We start from the raw sequence: 15,858 nt of genomic DNA, 5'->3' as shown, positions 1-15,858 counted from the left end.
CCTGCTGGCAATGGGGCATCATTGCCCCTGGCTTTGGTTCATTCAAGTGCTGCAGCCTCAGGGCAGGCATGAAGGTGCACATTGCTGCCCACTTCAGGGTCTTCCTTGGCAGACTGGCCCAGAGATTGGGGGTTGGTGTAGAAGTTTTGCCCCCTTCTTCCATGGTCTTTATTGCAGGACTGTTATCCCCAGAGGCCATGCACCTTCTCCCATGCTTACTTGCTTTTGAGCTCTAGGGTCTCTTAGGCTGCCACTTTGTAGTTGGCAGAATCAGCTTGCAAATCTTCTGCGCATGGGGTGGGTGATGTTTATTGGCCAGGAGCCTCCATGGTGGGCAGGGGGCTCCAGGGAGCTGCTTCCTTGCAAACTCTAATGTGCCAAACGCCCCTGTGTGAGGGTATTCTCCTGTGAATGCATTCTCCAGCTGGTGCTGAGCTTGCATGGCTTCGCGGTGTCAGCAGAGCCCTGAGTACTGTGGTGCATCCCCCTCTTCTCTGCATGCCCCCCCGCATCCTCCTTCATGTTAACCCAGGTATGTAGGGTGCCTCCTTATGAGGAGCTCCCTCCCTAGGACTCTGAGGTTGTAGCTTGCTCTTAGCAGTTGGATTGCATGATTCCTGCTCTGCCGCTTTTCTTCCACGCCCTCCCCCCTTTCCCACCCACCCTCTGTCCTTGTTTTATGGCAAAGTGAGGGTAATTCAGGCGATTAATCAAATGCTAGGCCCAGCTGGAGCCATCTGTGGAGTCCTCACACCCCCTCCCCATCTATGCATGCACACAGGCTCGCTGATTGGCTGGCAGTGACATCACCCTGCCTAGATCAAGGCGGTTTATGTGCTTGGGGGTGGGGGGGCAGAAGGGGGATTTTGCTTCCAATCTGCTTTGCTGATGCTCTGAGCCAGGTGACTGGAGGGGATTGTAGAGAATGATTCCTGAATGGCTTTAGCTGTTCTCAAATCCCTTGGAGAATAAAGCAGAATAATCAGTTTTTGCAAGCTGGGAGGAAGGGAGAGTGAGAGGCATCCACCTTCCTTTTGGCTGGGGTCACCCCTGCAGTGGATACCACCATGTGTAGAAGCAGCAGCACTGGCACCCTGGGTGTGTGCATTGGTTGTGGGGTGGGAGATGAGACAGCCTGTGCCAGGAGGGAGGAAGAGGCTAAGCCATTAATGTCAGCTGCTAATTTACCTTGTGCCTTCCAGAAATCCAGGAGCACAGTGCCTTTCCAGTCCAGCAAAAAGGCACCAGCGGGAGGGGGAGGGCAATCCCTTCAGCACAAACTAGGGAGTGCTCGGCAAGCCCTAGGAGAACAACATCCTATGGTGCATGTTGGTGTACCATGGTGTGCCTCTTCTCCCCACAAGGCCACGGGCCCTCAAGAATTCCAGGGCCAAACAAGCATCCCAGATCACAGCAGTCTAGCCCAGCATCCTGGCTCTGACCATAGCAGCTTCAGTGCAGGTGCAGGAGACCCTGGAGTGTGTAGCAATCCAGGCTTTAAGCAGAGACCCCATTCTAGCTTTCTGACAGGGATGCTGCAGTGCTGGGAGTAGACTTCCTGCCACATCCTTAACTTCTCATTATCTGTAAGCCTAACATTTCTCATGGTGCTTCTGAAGCCCAAAGCTCATGTTCTCCCAGCATGCTGAGATTTGCCCTTCTTAATACCATCCAACATTAATGAAGGGCATTCTTGGGAGGGTGAGCCACTTGCTCTAAGAAGCAGAGGATCTCCCTATTACAACACCTAGGGACCAGGCATCAGTTCTGCATGTAACTTGAGGGTAATTCTGTTGATGTCAGTAGAAGCTGCACTGTTTAACTACAGCTGGCCTTGGGTTTGCTGACTCCAACTCGTGTCACCTAGGGGTCCACATGTGAATCTCCCAAGGCTGAGACAACTCTCTGACTTGACATGAATTGAGCGTGTGCTGTGCTCCACTGAAGCTGGTGTGGGTATTGCTATAGACTTGAACAGCAGCCGAATGGAGTCTTATGCTTTCAAAGGGCCATTGTCCAACTGTTTTATACTACAGTAAAAATGTTGCCCTTTCTCTGCTTTTCCTCTCCCCTGCCTCCCCCAAGAATCCCATCTCCGTAATGTATGCAGTGCTCTGTCATTTTTGTAGGGCATCTTATATTTGTGGTTGAGTTGGGGGAAGGGGGGGGATGCTAAATGTTCCAGCTGGTAGGGGGTTAGCTTTTCCATGTCGGAGGGGGAAGGCAGCCATGTGGAGTTGCTGGTGAATAACTGATTCTACTTAGGGTTGCATGGGGGGAGGGGAAAGCAACTGTCCCTACTTCCCAAAAAGCAGACCATTGCTCTTGTTAGGCATGACTTCCTATGCCATTTTGGAGCTGACCCTTGTTCCGCTAGCCTGCATGCCAGGAGGGGCCTGTAAAGCAGGGCTTAATGGGTCAGACAGAACATGTCACCAGGAAGTGCCAGGATGGGTGAACAAATTGGTCCTTGCTGGCATAGAAGACAATGTTGCCAGTACTGGTATTTCTATAATGCCTGGTGTTCAGAAGGGTTCAGCTCAGACTAGAGCTCATGGAGCACAGAACTAAGTTGATAACTCGGTTGGGTTTCCTTGGGCATGTCCCAGATTGGTCTAAACATGAGGTTGACACATACAGATGACTAAGGAGTGCAAAGCAGCACTCCAGCAGGCGGGTTAATGACCCGTGACAGCTTACCATACAGTGCAATGGCTGAGAATCTGGCCAAGGGCATGAGGAATAGTGTAGACGGTGAAAGCCAAAGTGAAGGGGACAGGATCATAGTAGAGTCATAGAGAAGTAGGGCTGGCAGGGGCTTCTGGAGGTCATCTAGTTCAGCCCCTTGCTTCAGGCATGATCATCCCTATCCAAACCATCTCACAAAAGTGCTTGTCTAACCTATTCTGAAAACTACACAAGCACCATGTTGCACAATGACAAGGCATGTTTTGGCCATATACGAAGAGCACGGAAACCTACCATAGGCAAAGCTGGAGGACAAGGGCTGTCAATGTCCCAGCATTGCAAGAGGTGTTAAAACACCTGGGGCATCCAAATCGAGAAGCTGGCTGCACCCAAAGCCTGGATCTGAACTCTCCTTGCATCTCTTGGGGTCAAACCCAACCGCCCAAATCTGACCCTACAGGGTCTTGAAATCCCACCCTGCATTTGGAGTCCTGGCATGTGGTTTGCATTCAGCAGCTTGTTCCAAGGAAAGGCTTGGCCTGGAAACCAGGTTTTCGTGCCGGGCTTTGGACAGGATCTGTTTGATCTAAGAACACCGGCCTTTGGCTTGAATTCCTGCTACCACCTCAAAAGCACTGCCTACTGAAGTAGTAGGCAACCATTGATCTTCCTGGATCATGGTGTGTGCATAAGAGGTTACAAGAGCCTTTGGCGTATACACCTAGGCAGGAGTATGGAGGAGTGGAGGCTGCTCAGACCTTCCATTTCCCCCCTTTAGACCACTAGGACCGTATCCAAAGATCAGACCAAGTCCGGCTGTTTGGTGCCTCAATGGCTGTAGTTGTATGCACCTCGGGGAATGGAACCAGGGTCTCTTCATGGCAGACAAGGTGGCATTACCACTGAATGGGACAGCATCCCCCTCTGGTGGCCAGCTGTGGTAAAGCATGGAGCAGGCTCCTGGATCTCTGTCCAACTTCCCTTGCCAAGAATAGTGTGAATGGATTCAGGAGCAAGCCTCTTTCCCCCTCCCCTCCCTGCTGTGGTCCATTGAACAATATCAGTCATACTCCCCCTTGCTCACCGGTATTTTGTGCTCAGAGGAGGGGAGGGCAGCTGCTGAGTGAATCGTGCTCATGTGGTCACACGTGTGTGAGCCCTTTGCTTTGTGGGGGAGGGTGCAGGGGCGAGTGAGGCGGCTGCTGCTGAGTAGCAGATGGCAGGAAGGGTGACATCATAGGCGTGATTGTCCTACCCCATTATTCTTCCTGACAGGCCTCCCGCCCTCCTCCCTGGTTTCCTGCTGACAAGGTTTGGAGCTGGAAAGACAAAGGCAGCCAGGGCTCCACACCAATTTCTCACTCGAAGTCGTTGCTTTGGGGTCTCTCCTAATCTCTTCTTAGCCCTTGCACTCTTGGCTGTCTTGCATTTCCCTCCTTGGTTAGGGATGGCTTCTGTCTGCCTGTGGTGGGCCATTGCTGGCTCTGGTATGGACGGGAACTGTCCTGCTGTAGGCTGGGTCCATTGGGGAATCGCCTCAGCACTGCTCTCCCATCACTTTGGGCACTGCCCCTGGGGAGAGTAGGAGGCAGAGATGGTGCCTGCCATTCTGCAGCCATTTCTATTCTGAAGTGTGGTGTTTTTGTTTTTTTTCCCCGCCCCCCTCCAGCATCCTCATTCTCTTCTATGTCTACACCTACTTGACTTTCCCTCCATCCCTTTAATAAGGAGGGCAACAATTTCCATTGTGTCATTCTGGCACCAGTGACATCTCCTCTCCCCCCCCCCCCCCCCCTTCCCTATGAGAGTGCTGTTCTGGATGCCCTGGGTTGGACTGGAGCCATCGGATGAGTAATGACAGACTCGTGGCTTCCCTTCTGCAACATCAGGGACAGGGGCACTTTGGGAGGACAGCAAGGCCTTGACAATGAATTTTCTCCCTTGGGATTTGTTATGAAATTTGCAGATGACCTGCATAAAAGCAAACTGCAAGCTACGGGTTTGCAGGCCTCTCGGCTCAGCAGGCCCCTCATTTCTAGCAAAGAGGAGAAGTACACTGCCAAATATCAAAAGTTAAAACCCCTTTTGTCATGTATCCAGCCATACTACTAGAATGCCATGTTTGAGTTATATTTTTTTTCTAATAAGAAAAGGTTTTACTCTAAGCTGCATCATGTGTTCAAACTTTTACAAGGTTTTCAGCAACAAACTGAACAGCTTTCGCCTCTTCTGTGTTTTTGGGGAGGATGGGATCATCTTGTTTTATTACTTGGAAATGATTTTTAAAGAAGACAGTGTATCTTGTTTTGAAAACCTTTCATAGCATTTCTGTCCCTGGAAATTTTGACATGCAGGTTAGATAAGCATATGTCTGGGATAATTTAGACGGGGAAGGTTCTGGGGGTTGGACTATGTGACCTTGTGCGGTCTTTTCAGCCCTATTTTTTTTTTTTTTTTTCCAGTGAAACTGTGATATATATTTAGTATTTTCTGACCTGCTGCACCTGTTTCAGCTCTTGAAATGTAGCTGCTTCTGGTGTAGAACTGCTTCATTGGCTTAATGGCCCACTACCACATTATACAAGAGACATCCCTTTTTTGGAAGGATAGCAGGGGAAATTACTCTTGGTTTTGAAGGATGATGCAGAGGGGAAGTAAGGGATTTGATTTGATTCTTCATACGTTGTATGCATGACTGCAAACTAGTGGTATGTAGTTGCCATTTTTTAAAATCGTGTTGAATAATTATATTGAAAAATGTTGATCTGAAATATGTGAGCAAAATTAATACCCTGGTCTTGCCTAGACCTCTGTGGGCTCGTCTACATGAGACGCTTACTGTACAGTTGACTCGTTAACTGCTCGGTAAATATCTCGGAGTCTACATGTGCACCCCTATTAGGGCCCACGAAACTACTAAACTCCATAGCAGGGTAGAACTCAACAGTGCACATGTAGATGCTGAGCCAGTTGGCTGGGACACAAGAATGCTTCAGTGCAGGGGCTGCCTGTCAGGTAGCTTTGCACTGAAGCACCTTTGTGCCCCAGCCACCCGTCCGCAGAAGTTGAACCACGTCGGAGCAGCCCCAGGCTGGCAGGCTGACACCCACCAGGTCCCCTGCCAGCCTGGGCTGTCATGACCTGGTTCAAAGTGCTGTGCTCTGGGCACATGTATAAACTGCACACCTAGGAGCCTCCTGGGAGCAATAAGCTCCACCGTTTATTGCTGCCCATTGATGGTACATGTATTAGCAGAATAGATCTCAGAATACATCTTCATAAAGAAGACCGGTGTTGCTATTCCTATGTGCAGATGTGGAAAACAAAGGCCAAGGAAAGAAGTGACTTGGCTAAGGTTTGCCTCAGGTGTGTGCAGAAATTGAAGAATAAACCAGGTTTTGAGCTCCTATCCAGGATATTATATAATTCATGTCAAAGCCATTTAATTACCTGAATGTTCAACCTATGAAGTAAGAAGGAAAAAAAAACCTGTTTGGGGGAGGGGTGGAATTAGGGTAGGTCAAATTAATGATCCCAGATGGAAGCTGGTTGGAGCTTTAGGGCTCCCCTCCTCTATCTAAGGATTATTTACTTATTCCTTGTGGCAGGACTTCTGCTGTCAAAATACAGACATAGGCATTCACAGGGCAGCTCGGCACCCAGCACAGCGATGACATGTGGAGGTGACTTCTTGCTGCTGCTGTACTGCAGATGTGGCTATGGTGACATCTGTAATACTCCACACACACACCCACCTCCAGCCCCCAAGTCAGTGCCCAGGTCACTGCTGCTTTGGTCACTCTGTCTTCAGTAGCAAAACTGAGATGGAGGTCCTCTGTAGTATTGGGCCAATGCCATAGCACTAGCTTGGAGAGAAGTGCTGCAACTGGCTACCAGGAACACAGGGGTGCTGGTGTTGCATGCTACAGTTGTGGCCTGAAGTACTTCCAGGTAGTTGGCAGGATCATGTTGAAAGCAAGACTCTGGAATGGCATCATTAAAAAAGAGGGTTCAGTTCCTTACAATCAGCCTACTCATCTGTGAATCTGGTGGCTCACCTTGCCCTAGTTACCCAAGTGCCTCACTGGGGGTTTACTCAGAGCTGGGTCTAAAATGGGTTTGGAGGAGAACCCCTGCCCCAAGCCTCTGAGCTGGGCACCGTCCTGCCATCAGCCCCATAAGGACTGGTGCTTAGAGATGCAGCTGGTTCAAATGGACCTAGTGGTCCTTCTATGGAAGTGTCCATGCTGAAGCCTGAATGTGGTGATGGCCTTGTGGATGCCTGGCTTGTGAGTGAGGAGGTGTTGAAATAAGCCTGGGGTCTCTCAAAAGCCATTCTGAGTCCTGCCTCCCCCACCCTCCCCAGCAGGTGTTTATAATTATACCAGGGCAGTTGTGTACTCCTGGATGCATCGGCCAGAAGACTGGCACCGTGGCAGCATAGCTTCATTTTCATGAGGGTGTGGGTTGCTGACACAGCGGCAGCACAAATGAGGGCATAGCTTGTGCCATTGGCATTGGAGGAAGGAGCCCCTTGTCTCAGTGCCTTGGGTGATTCGTAGGCTGATTTTTAACTGTACCCTTTTGTCTGGAAATGTCAACGCCTCTGCCTGTCCTGTGCGCAACCGTGTTGTGTGGCTGCCTATGCCAAAGCCCCTGGAGCCATCTCTGCTCACAAATGTCTCGCCATGTTCTGGGGAGTCTCTGTGGTGTGCAGTTCTAGGCTTGGCTGAGGCTCAGCCAAAAGAGAGGGGAAGAGACTGACCCTGTGGTTAGAAGGGGAGTTGAGTCTGCCTTGGGCACTGTGCAGTAGCGTCTAGTCTTCTGTTACTATGGGTGGGCTGGCTGGCCTTAGCTCCATTCCCAGTGGGCAGGTAGATTCAGTGATGAGCATTCATGCCTATGGTCTGTAGTAGGGGCCAACTCATTGCTGGTCCCAACAGGAGGAACAGAAGGTATATAGACTTCTACTTGTTCCCCTTGATAATGGGACTGGATGCTCTGATTTAGCCACTGCCCTCTGCACCCAGACAGTCTGGCTGTACAGCTGGCAATCCTACCTCAGTCCCCCTCTATGCGACGCTGGTCAGGCCACAGCTGGAGTACTGCATCCAGTTCTGCGTGCCCCATTTCAGGAGGGATGTGGACAACATTGAGAGGGTCCAGAGGAGGGCCACCCACATGATCCAGGGACTACAGGGCAGACCCTATATTGGAAGACTGCGGGACCTAAACCTGTTCAGCCTTCACAAGAGGAGGCTGAGGGGGGACCTGGTGACTGTCTATAAACTCGCTAGAGGGGACCAGAAAGGTTTAGGGGAGACACTGTTTCCCCTAGTGCCCCCTGGCATGACAAGGAACAATGGACACAAGTTTTGGAGAGTAGATTTAGAATAGACATCCACAAGAACTACTTCTCAGTTAGGGCGGCTAGGAGCTGGAACCAACTTCCTAGGGAAGTGGTGCTGGCTCCTACCCTGGGGGTCTTTAAGAAGAGGCTTGATGCCTACCTGGCTAGACTCATTTGAGTCCAGTCTTTTCTTCCACCCAGGTGGGGGTTTGGACTTGAAGATCTACGAGGTCCCTTCCGACCCGACCTCTAGGATTCTGTGACTTGCACTGAGTTTACCCTAGGCAATGTGGGGGGACATATGTGCTGGGTAGAATGAGCTGTCTGGCACAAATTAGTTGAACCCTAAGCCAATGGCTCTCAACCTTTCTGGGGTTGTGACACCCCTTGATAGGGTTGAGGCAGTCCTTGGAGAATGTCAGCTCTTAGTCTTCACTTTATTTTTTGTAGTCAAAAAAAAAAAAAAAATAATGAATTGTTGATGGTAGTCTTATGTAGAGTTTAGATTATGGTTTGGATTGGTATGATCCTGCCTTAGGGAGGGGATTGGATTAGATGATCTCTAGAGGTCCCCTCCAGCCCTGCTTGTCTGTGCTTCTAATAGAGCAATTCATCCATTGCAAAGAACTCGGAAAGACCGCAGGAGGTCTGAATGGCTTTGACGCTGTGGGTTCCTATTTGGCATCTCTGGGTTGATCTTATGAATCATGTTTGGACACCTCAGCCCTCCACCACCCTGGTTGAGAATCACTGCCCTGAGCAGAAAGAAGCACCAGGTGGGAGCAGAAGTCAGTGGGGTTTGAAGTAGTTGGTCAGTTTGTTTTCAAACTGGCACTGTGCTTGGCTTATTGTCAAAAGACTAGGTGTGATCTCTATAATGCTTGGCCAGTGCTGGACAGAGGTGCATTCTGGTAACAGGAGCAGCTTCCAGTAGATTGTCATGTCATGGGGCACTTCAGAAATGCAGGAATTGAGCATCCTTCCATCTGGATTTGGGACATAGGGGCCATTTTGAGCACTACAGGATGAGGCCAGGTGATGTTGAAGTTATTGTTCATGGTGAAATGGTTAATTTACCCCCCAGGCTGCTTCATTGTTTTACAGTGCTAGGTCACTGACTAGACAAAGCTTTCCAAGAAAGTGTGCTAGGAATTGGTTAATGTTCTTTAACTTTCCTATGCCATTAGTAGATGTGGATTCTGGCTCCAGCATCTGATCCCCTGTCAGCTCTTCTCCTCTTTACGGCCAGGTCTAAAGTTGGGCCTAGCCTTCCCTAGAGTGCCAAAAGCATGTTACTCCATAGGGAGTTCTGCTGTGCTGGCATGGTTGGGGTAGCCTAAGTGGCCATGTAATATGGGTCCTTCCTCCTCGCCTCTACAAGTCTCATCAGCCAGGAGCCCACTCAGAGCACTTTGTGTGTTTCTTCATGGCCCAACCAGCTAGGATTTCTCCAGCCCTGTGAGCTTCCACCCACCAGCATCTTTGCAATCCCAGAAACACAACTGCCCTTCGTATACTAATCCAGTTGCAGATTATCGCTTGCATCAGCTCCCTTGGCTGCAGCATGCAGGTACTGGCCTGTCACCTTGCCTACTCTGTGGCACCTATTGAGGTGCAGGGTAGAGTTGGACCCAGGCCACAGTGGTGCTGTCGCCCTGTGAAGCCCTGTTTGATCAAGGGCATCAGTGGTCCGTTTTAATAGTTGATGAGGAGAAGCCAGGGTCCTGGAGAGTAGAGGCAGAAACAGTCTCGCCTCTGTTTCTACACCAGCACCAGCTCGGGGCTGGATTTATCTGCCACTCTTCACTCCAAAGACGCATTCATTTTGATTAGATCCCAACCTTCCCATCAGCCTATTTCTAGGATCTTTCCCAGCAAACGTAGTATTTATTAGCTGCAGTCGGGCCATGCGAGGCCAGTGCTTGTTTGGCATTTATGTTGCCTGAAACCTTATAACTTTAATAAGATGTAAACCCTGTCACATATATCTGCTGTTGCCCAGCAACCCTTCAGTAATGGCCTAAACAAAGCCTCCCTGTGTGGAAGGAACACTAAATCCTATTGTGGGATAATTCTGCTGCCCGATGCTGTTATCTCCCCGACGTGGCCCGTCCCCCCCATCTCGGTCTTTTAGGTTCCATGGTGGGTAAGTGTCCTCTTCTATCCTCTCTCTCCTGCTTATAGACCAGTGTTTTGCTTGCTTTGATTTTACCTGTAGGGAGGGAACACTAACGCAGTGTAGCATCAGCAGTGGCTGGGGATGTACCTTGCAGGGCCGCACTGGGCATGGAATATCTATCTTTTGGAGATGTGGAAGAAGCCTTGATGAAGTGGGTACAAGCCAAGCAGCCCTGTTGCTTTATGGATTGTGTGGGTCTGGAAAGTGGGGTTGTTCCCCTTTATTCCTCTCCCCATCATATGGGCCCAAATCCATTTCTCTTCCTGGCACTGTTGGGCACTGGGATTTTCCCAGGATCTGAACAAGAGTGCCCAACTGCATGGGAAGCAGAGTTGTTTGTTTGTATTATGACAATGTTGTGAGACTCTGTGCTGAAGGGAAGAGGGCACCTTTGTGGTCATTTAGCCTGACCTCCTATAAAACACAGGCCAGAGGGCTTCCCTTCCTATGTCCCCATTTGAATTAGATCATATCTTAATTTTAAAGTTTCCAGTGTGGGAGACTTCACTTGGCCCTTGCAAGTTGCTCCCTCTGTTAAAGACCCGTGGTTTATTTCTAGCAGAATTTGCCTAGTTTCAGATTCCAGCTCTTGGATCTTGTTCTACCATTGTCAGCTAGATGAAAGAGCCCTTGATTATCTAGTTTCTGTCCCCTCTGAAAGTACTTGCAGGGCTAATCAGTTTTCCCCTTTTACTTTTACCTTGGAATTGTTAAGATAAGCAGATGACACTCCTACTTTCCTTCATGATAAGGCCTAGGTCCTTTCAGTCATTTCTTTGTTCTTGTGGCTATTCTGTAAACCCTCTCAGTTCACCAATATCCTTTCTGATTTGTGGCCTGCGTTCCAGCCTGCGTGGTGTGTATCAGTTGATATTTGAGGTTGCATTTTTTTTTTTCCCCACAATTTTTAATGATCCAGATTTATACCAGGTTTGGTCTGCTCCATGGACTTTCACATTCTGGACAGCCTGTTTTCCATTAACTTTTCTCATGTACTTCCTTGAGTAGGCTTCGAATTGTGTACTTTTCACTCCAGTCCTAACAGTGGTGCAACTGTGCTGGTCCCAGGGGCCTCTCTTTCTCACCCACCTTGGCCTCCACCAGGAACAGGCAGCAGGCTGCCTCTTATGGACTCATTTCTGTTACTGCTGTTGGACTGGAGGATGCTCAGCACTTTGCAGGATTGAGTCCAGTGTCAGGCTAAGCATGAATTATTCCCTGCAGTCAAGGAAGTCTTGGTTTGGGGGTGGAAATTATGAATAAGTTGGTGTCCATTCAGGACCTCAGGGAAATCCACAGTCCCCACGCTTCTCCTGCATTGCCTTAAAGGTGTGGAGCTGTTGAAGAGAGTGCCGCTTTCTTGCACAGGTGGTGCATGGAAAGGAGTCGCTCCCACTTGCAAGGAATAGCAAGCCATGGGACAGCTCAGGCTCAGCTCCTGGAACCGAACCAAGAATGCTATAGGTCAGGAGTCAGCAGAAGCTGGGCTTCCTGTGCCAAGGGCACTTCCTGTGCAAGCCTCTGATGTATGGAGGGCCTGATTAGGTCCTGGGAGGACCCCTCCCCAAGCCCAAAGCCTGGGAATGCCAGTAATCCTGCCTTAAACAATGCCTTTGCTCTACAGGACACTTGAGAGCAGCACTGAACACTATGCAGTGTTTAGCGCTGCAGCACAGGGCTGAAGGGACTGGGTGAGGGAAGGGAGTGTGAGTTTGGTGGTGTTCCTGTTCCCAGGAGAAATGTGTTTATCTCAGAAACTGGGAGGGCAGCACTGCACCACTGGTGGCCAGGTGATTTGAGCTTGACAGTGTTTTGCTTTTTGAAAGGTGGGGTGACTGCTGAGTGCTGGGCAGGAAACGTGGCTGACAATATAGATGGAACTGGAATGCGACAACCTGAGGGACGGGTAGCTCGGGTAGTTGTATGCAGGGAAGTGATAAGTTGGTGGTATGCAGCTGGGAAATGTGGGAAGGAATCGGACCCCGTTGCTGTTAGGGTTGTCCCTGAATCAGTGTCCTGAAGGGCTTGTGAGTGTAGTGCTAGGGAACATGAGACTTGGTGGGACAACCCAGTTTGGTTCCCCTGTGTTTTTTGTTTCTCTTTATAAGCAACCACATAATAAACATCAACCCAGAAAACTCCACAAGAGCATATATTCCTCACCCTCCAGCCCAGGGGAAATTAAAATGTTGTAGTACAAAAAATCTACTGTATGCTAGGGGAGGAGAGCAGGAGAGATGGGAGTGCCACTAAAGCCAGTGGCACACAGTGTCTGTCTTACCCCAACACCAGATTTGAGGAAGAGATTCACACTCCACGCTCTGGACACTAGAGAGCTGTGACAGCCAAGGCCCTGATGAGAGATAGCAGTGAACAGATGCATCTCACCCCAAGGGTTTGGAGACTGATGGTTCCTAAGGCAGGTGTATGTCACCCTATTCAGCAGATGCACTGAGCCATCAGGGTTCCTGGATTCTAGTAGCCTTCAATGAACTCCTCTTTCAGGCGTTAGTACCTCATAATCCCACCATAAGCCTGCCACTGAATGGATGCCATGAACCTCTCGGAGCACTATCTTCTCCAAAGTGTCTAGTGCCATACCTAGACAAGCCTCAGGGGTATGCCACCATGCACAAGCTTGGTGTAGCTTGGGCCTTGAGACGGTAGCAGAGCCTGTGTGTGGTGCTCATGCACAGAAAGGGACATGAGTGCTCTGCTGCATGTGGTCCCTGTTAGGAGTACCAAGAGGAAGGAGATACTGGGGATCCACTTAAACTGAAGCTAATAGGAAGATATTGTCACACCTTGGTGTGCTAAGGGCTATGTTTGATCCACAGGAGGTTTGGAATGAGCTAAAGCTCTCCTGGCAGAGCTAGAGAGAGAGGAGGCACAGCAGGTGGCAAATTACTAACCCATTAATGCTGTGGTAATACCGAGGGAGGTCCCGGAGTGCAGGACACTGTACATACACAGGCTGAGTGCAACCCTGCCCCAAAGACTATACAGTCCAAGTGATAACACAGGCACTGGGTGGGAAGGGAAATGAAGGCAGAGAGAGGGGAGGTGACTCCTATGAGATTACATAGCAGGTCAGTGACAGAGCAAGGCCTGAAATGCAGGTATCCTGAATACCAGTCCATAGCCCTATCCACCTGAACCCGCTACCTCATATACAGACTTGTGCACTGTCAGAGTAAGCTAATGCAGTTCTGGGGTTTGGATGCCTAGAGACATCGTGTGATAGAAGGTGTGTAGATACCCCCTGCCCTTTGCCTTCAGACAGTGGAGCAGAGACTTTTTTTTCCCTCGGCACAGCTTGGCTAGGAATACCCTGACCTACAGAATATAGTCCTGAGGATTTGAAAGACAAACAGGCAAAGAGTAGTGAAGGTCACTAGATGTGCTGGGAGGCTTGGCTTGTGAGGAAATATTAAAAGAGCTTAATGGGAAAATAGACATCCGCAGGTGTCTGGAAGTGCCACAGATGGGACGGTTTGTGTACATGCAGGTGTAACAGATGTGGCATGAAGTACCAGAAATCTTAAGTTGTAAATAGGGAAGCTAGTAGATTTGAGGCTGGAGTTTTGCAAGTGCTCACAGCTGGCCTAACTAGTCCCACAGGAGTCCATAGTAAAACGCTTGTAGGCATCGTTGATCATTCTAGAAAATCTCAGTCTTCCTATCCAAAAAATCCTCCTGGGCTATGAGCTAATGGGCAAATTTTCTCTGGTTTATAATGGAGTGGAACAGAATTCTTGATGGACTGGGATAGCGGGGGCAAGAATGAGGGAGGCATAACTGCTTTCTGGTCCTCTTACAGCAGTAGAGTCCTGCTCCATCTCCCCCCTGGGTTAAGATAGGAGCCAGAGGTGTGTCCTCTCTTTTCTGTGACTACCTGCTACTCTCTTGTCTGTACCTCCATATTCAGCCCCCCATCCCTGATCTGCAGTCTGGGCAGTGGAGGAGTTTGCTGCCTCATTCCTCAGGTTGGGGAATCCTTTCCAACACAGAATGGGGAATCCCTGGCTATGTGGGGTATGAACTATGGGTAGCACAACTCCCTACACTGTGGTCCCAGGTCAGGGATGATGGTTGTCCACCCCTGCATGCTGTAATGGTCTGTTGTGGTGGTTTCCCCCACAGGTGGAGGCGGAAGAGCACCAGGATGTGGTGGTCTATGACCAGAGCACCCGGGATGTGAACGGTTTGGCCGCCGACAGCTTCCTTTCTATCCTTCTAGGCAAGCTGGACAGCTGCTTCCACAGTGTCTCCATCCTTACAGGTAGGAATTGCTTGGATGTCCCTGGAGAAACCGGAGCTCTGCCTCTCCAGGACAGGGCAGAGAGGCTGTGTCTCATGAGTGGTGATAACTAGCAGTTCTGGTGGGGGCCAGAGGGAGCACCTGAAGTCACCGCTTGGTGTGCTCATACCTGTAGTCATATTCCTCAGTGTACTGCTGCGCTCTCAAAGGTGAGGTTTCCCTAGCTGACATCGTGTCAACAATGCTGTGTCTGGCTGCAGCATCCACCTCCTGGCAAGTGTGTGCCCATTACCATTATATGGGCTCATCTCTACCCCTGTCTTAACTTGGCCTTGGGTATCCCACATCTTGAGGCAGGTGCTTTAGCAACTTGCTGTCCACTTGCATATCTCTCTTTCTCTTCCCAATGTGGTTTGTGCTCGTACAACCTGTATAGGTCCACCTATCACTGGAAAGCAGCCTCCTCCGGGGCGTAACCCAGCTGTTGTTTAATAACACGGTGGAGTTGGCTCAGGAAATGAGGAATGATGTCACCACAGTAGAAAACGCAGAGGGAGTTTGAGTAAGGCAGGATGTAATTATCTGAGCTGGCATGTTGCCTGGGCACCAGGATAAACACCCTATACTTGTGCCATGGGATCTTTGACAAGTACACAAGACTACTGCGTTATAGCTTCTCTTGGAGGATGCTTGATTATGGTGGGTTTAATATGCCAGGGGCTGGACACACACAGAGGTGTCAGTATGGTATAGTCTTCTGTATTAGACCAGTTAGACTGTGTGGCTTTTGCCTGCTGAGCTTAAGGAACATCTCCTCATGGTAAACCCAGCTCAGACACCAAAGGGTTCCCACTGGTTCAACTTCAGAGTCTGGTCACTTCCCCCAGGAGAGGGCACTGTTGCACATCAACACAAACCCATGTGCACACACATGCAGAGGAGGATCCTGTGCTGTGGCTCTATGCAGTATTGTGGCTGCTCCCTACTTCAAACAGTAGCAGGGGTTTGCTTGCTCTTGAGAGCCTCTTCTCCTTGTACCTTCTGGTTCTTGGAGCATTTAGGGGATATTTTCCATCTGCCTCCTGCTTGGAGGACAGAGCAAGCAAGGCTATTATGTTACGGAACAGCTCTGCAGGGAAGGGCTGTGTGGGGAGTTGGCTGCGCGGATGGGAGGATGCTGATGGGGCGGGAGGGAAGGGATATCATTGAATGTATCCGATTACCCGCTTCCCTAAAGAAATCATTTGTCCCCATCCCCATGCTGCTTAATATTTAAAGAGTGCACACATGACCAGGAGCCCTTCCAGAGTAGCACACATTCTTGCTCTTATTAAAAGAAAAAAAAAATCCCAATGCATTCATTTGGAAACAGAGCGGGAG

General features: G+C 49.8%; 1 protein-coding gene across 2 annotated transcripts in view; it reads left to right on the top strand.

Moving 5' to 3' along the window:
• The window catches only part of DUSP8 (dual specificity phosphatase 8), a 78,581-nt gene that overhangs the window by 21,173 nt on the left and 41,550 nt on the right, over positions 1–15,858 (top strand). For both annotated transcript variants that reach the window (XM_019552008.1, XM_019552009.1), the window contains one exon: positions 14,361–14,499. In XM_019552008.1, the coding sequence (XP_019407553.1) occupies positions 14,361–14,499 (139 nt within the window). The remainder of the gene's footprint in view (positions 1–14,360; positions 14,500–15,858) is intronic.

This window comes from Crocodylus porosus, unplaced genomic scaffold (assembly GCF_001723895.1).
Source record: "Crocodylus porosus isolate Cpor-Errol unplaced genomic scaffold, CroPor_comp1, whole genome shotgun sequence".
Taxonomy (NCBI): Eukaryota; Metazoa; Chordata; order Crocodylia; family Crocodylidae; genus Crocodylus; species Crocodylus porosus.
This window is presented reverse-complemented; position numbering and strand designations above follow the sequence as displayed.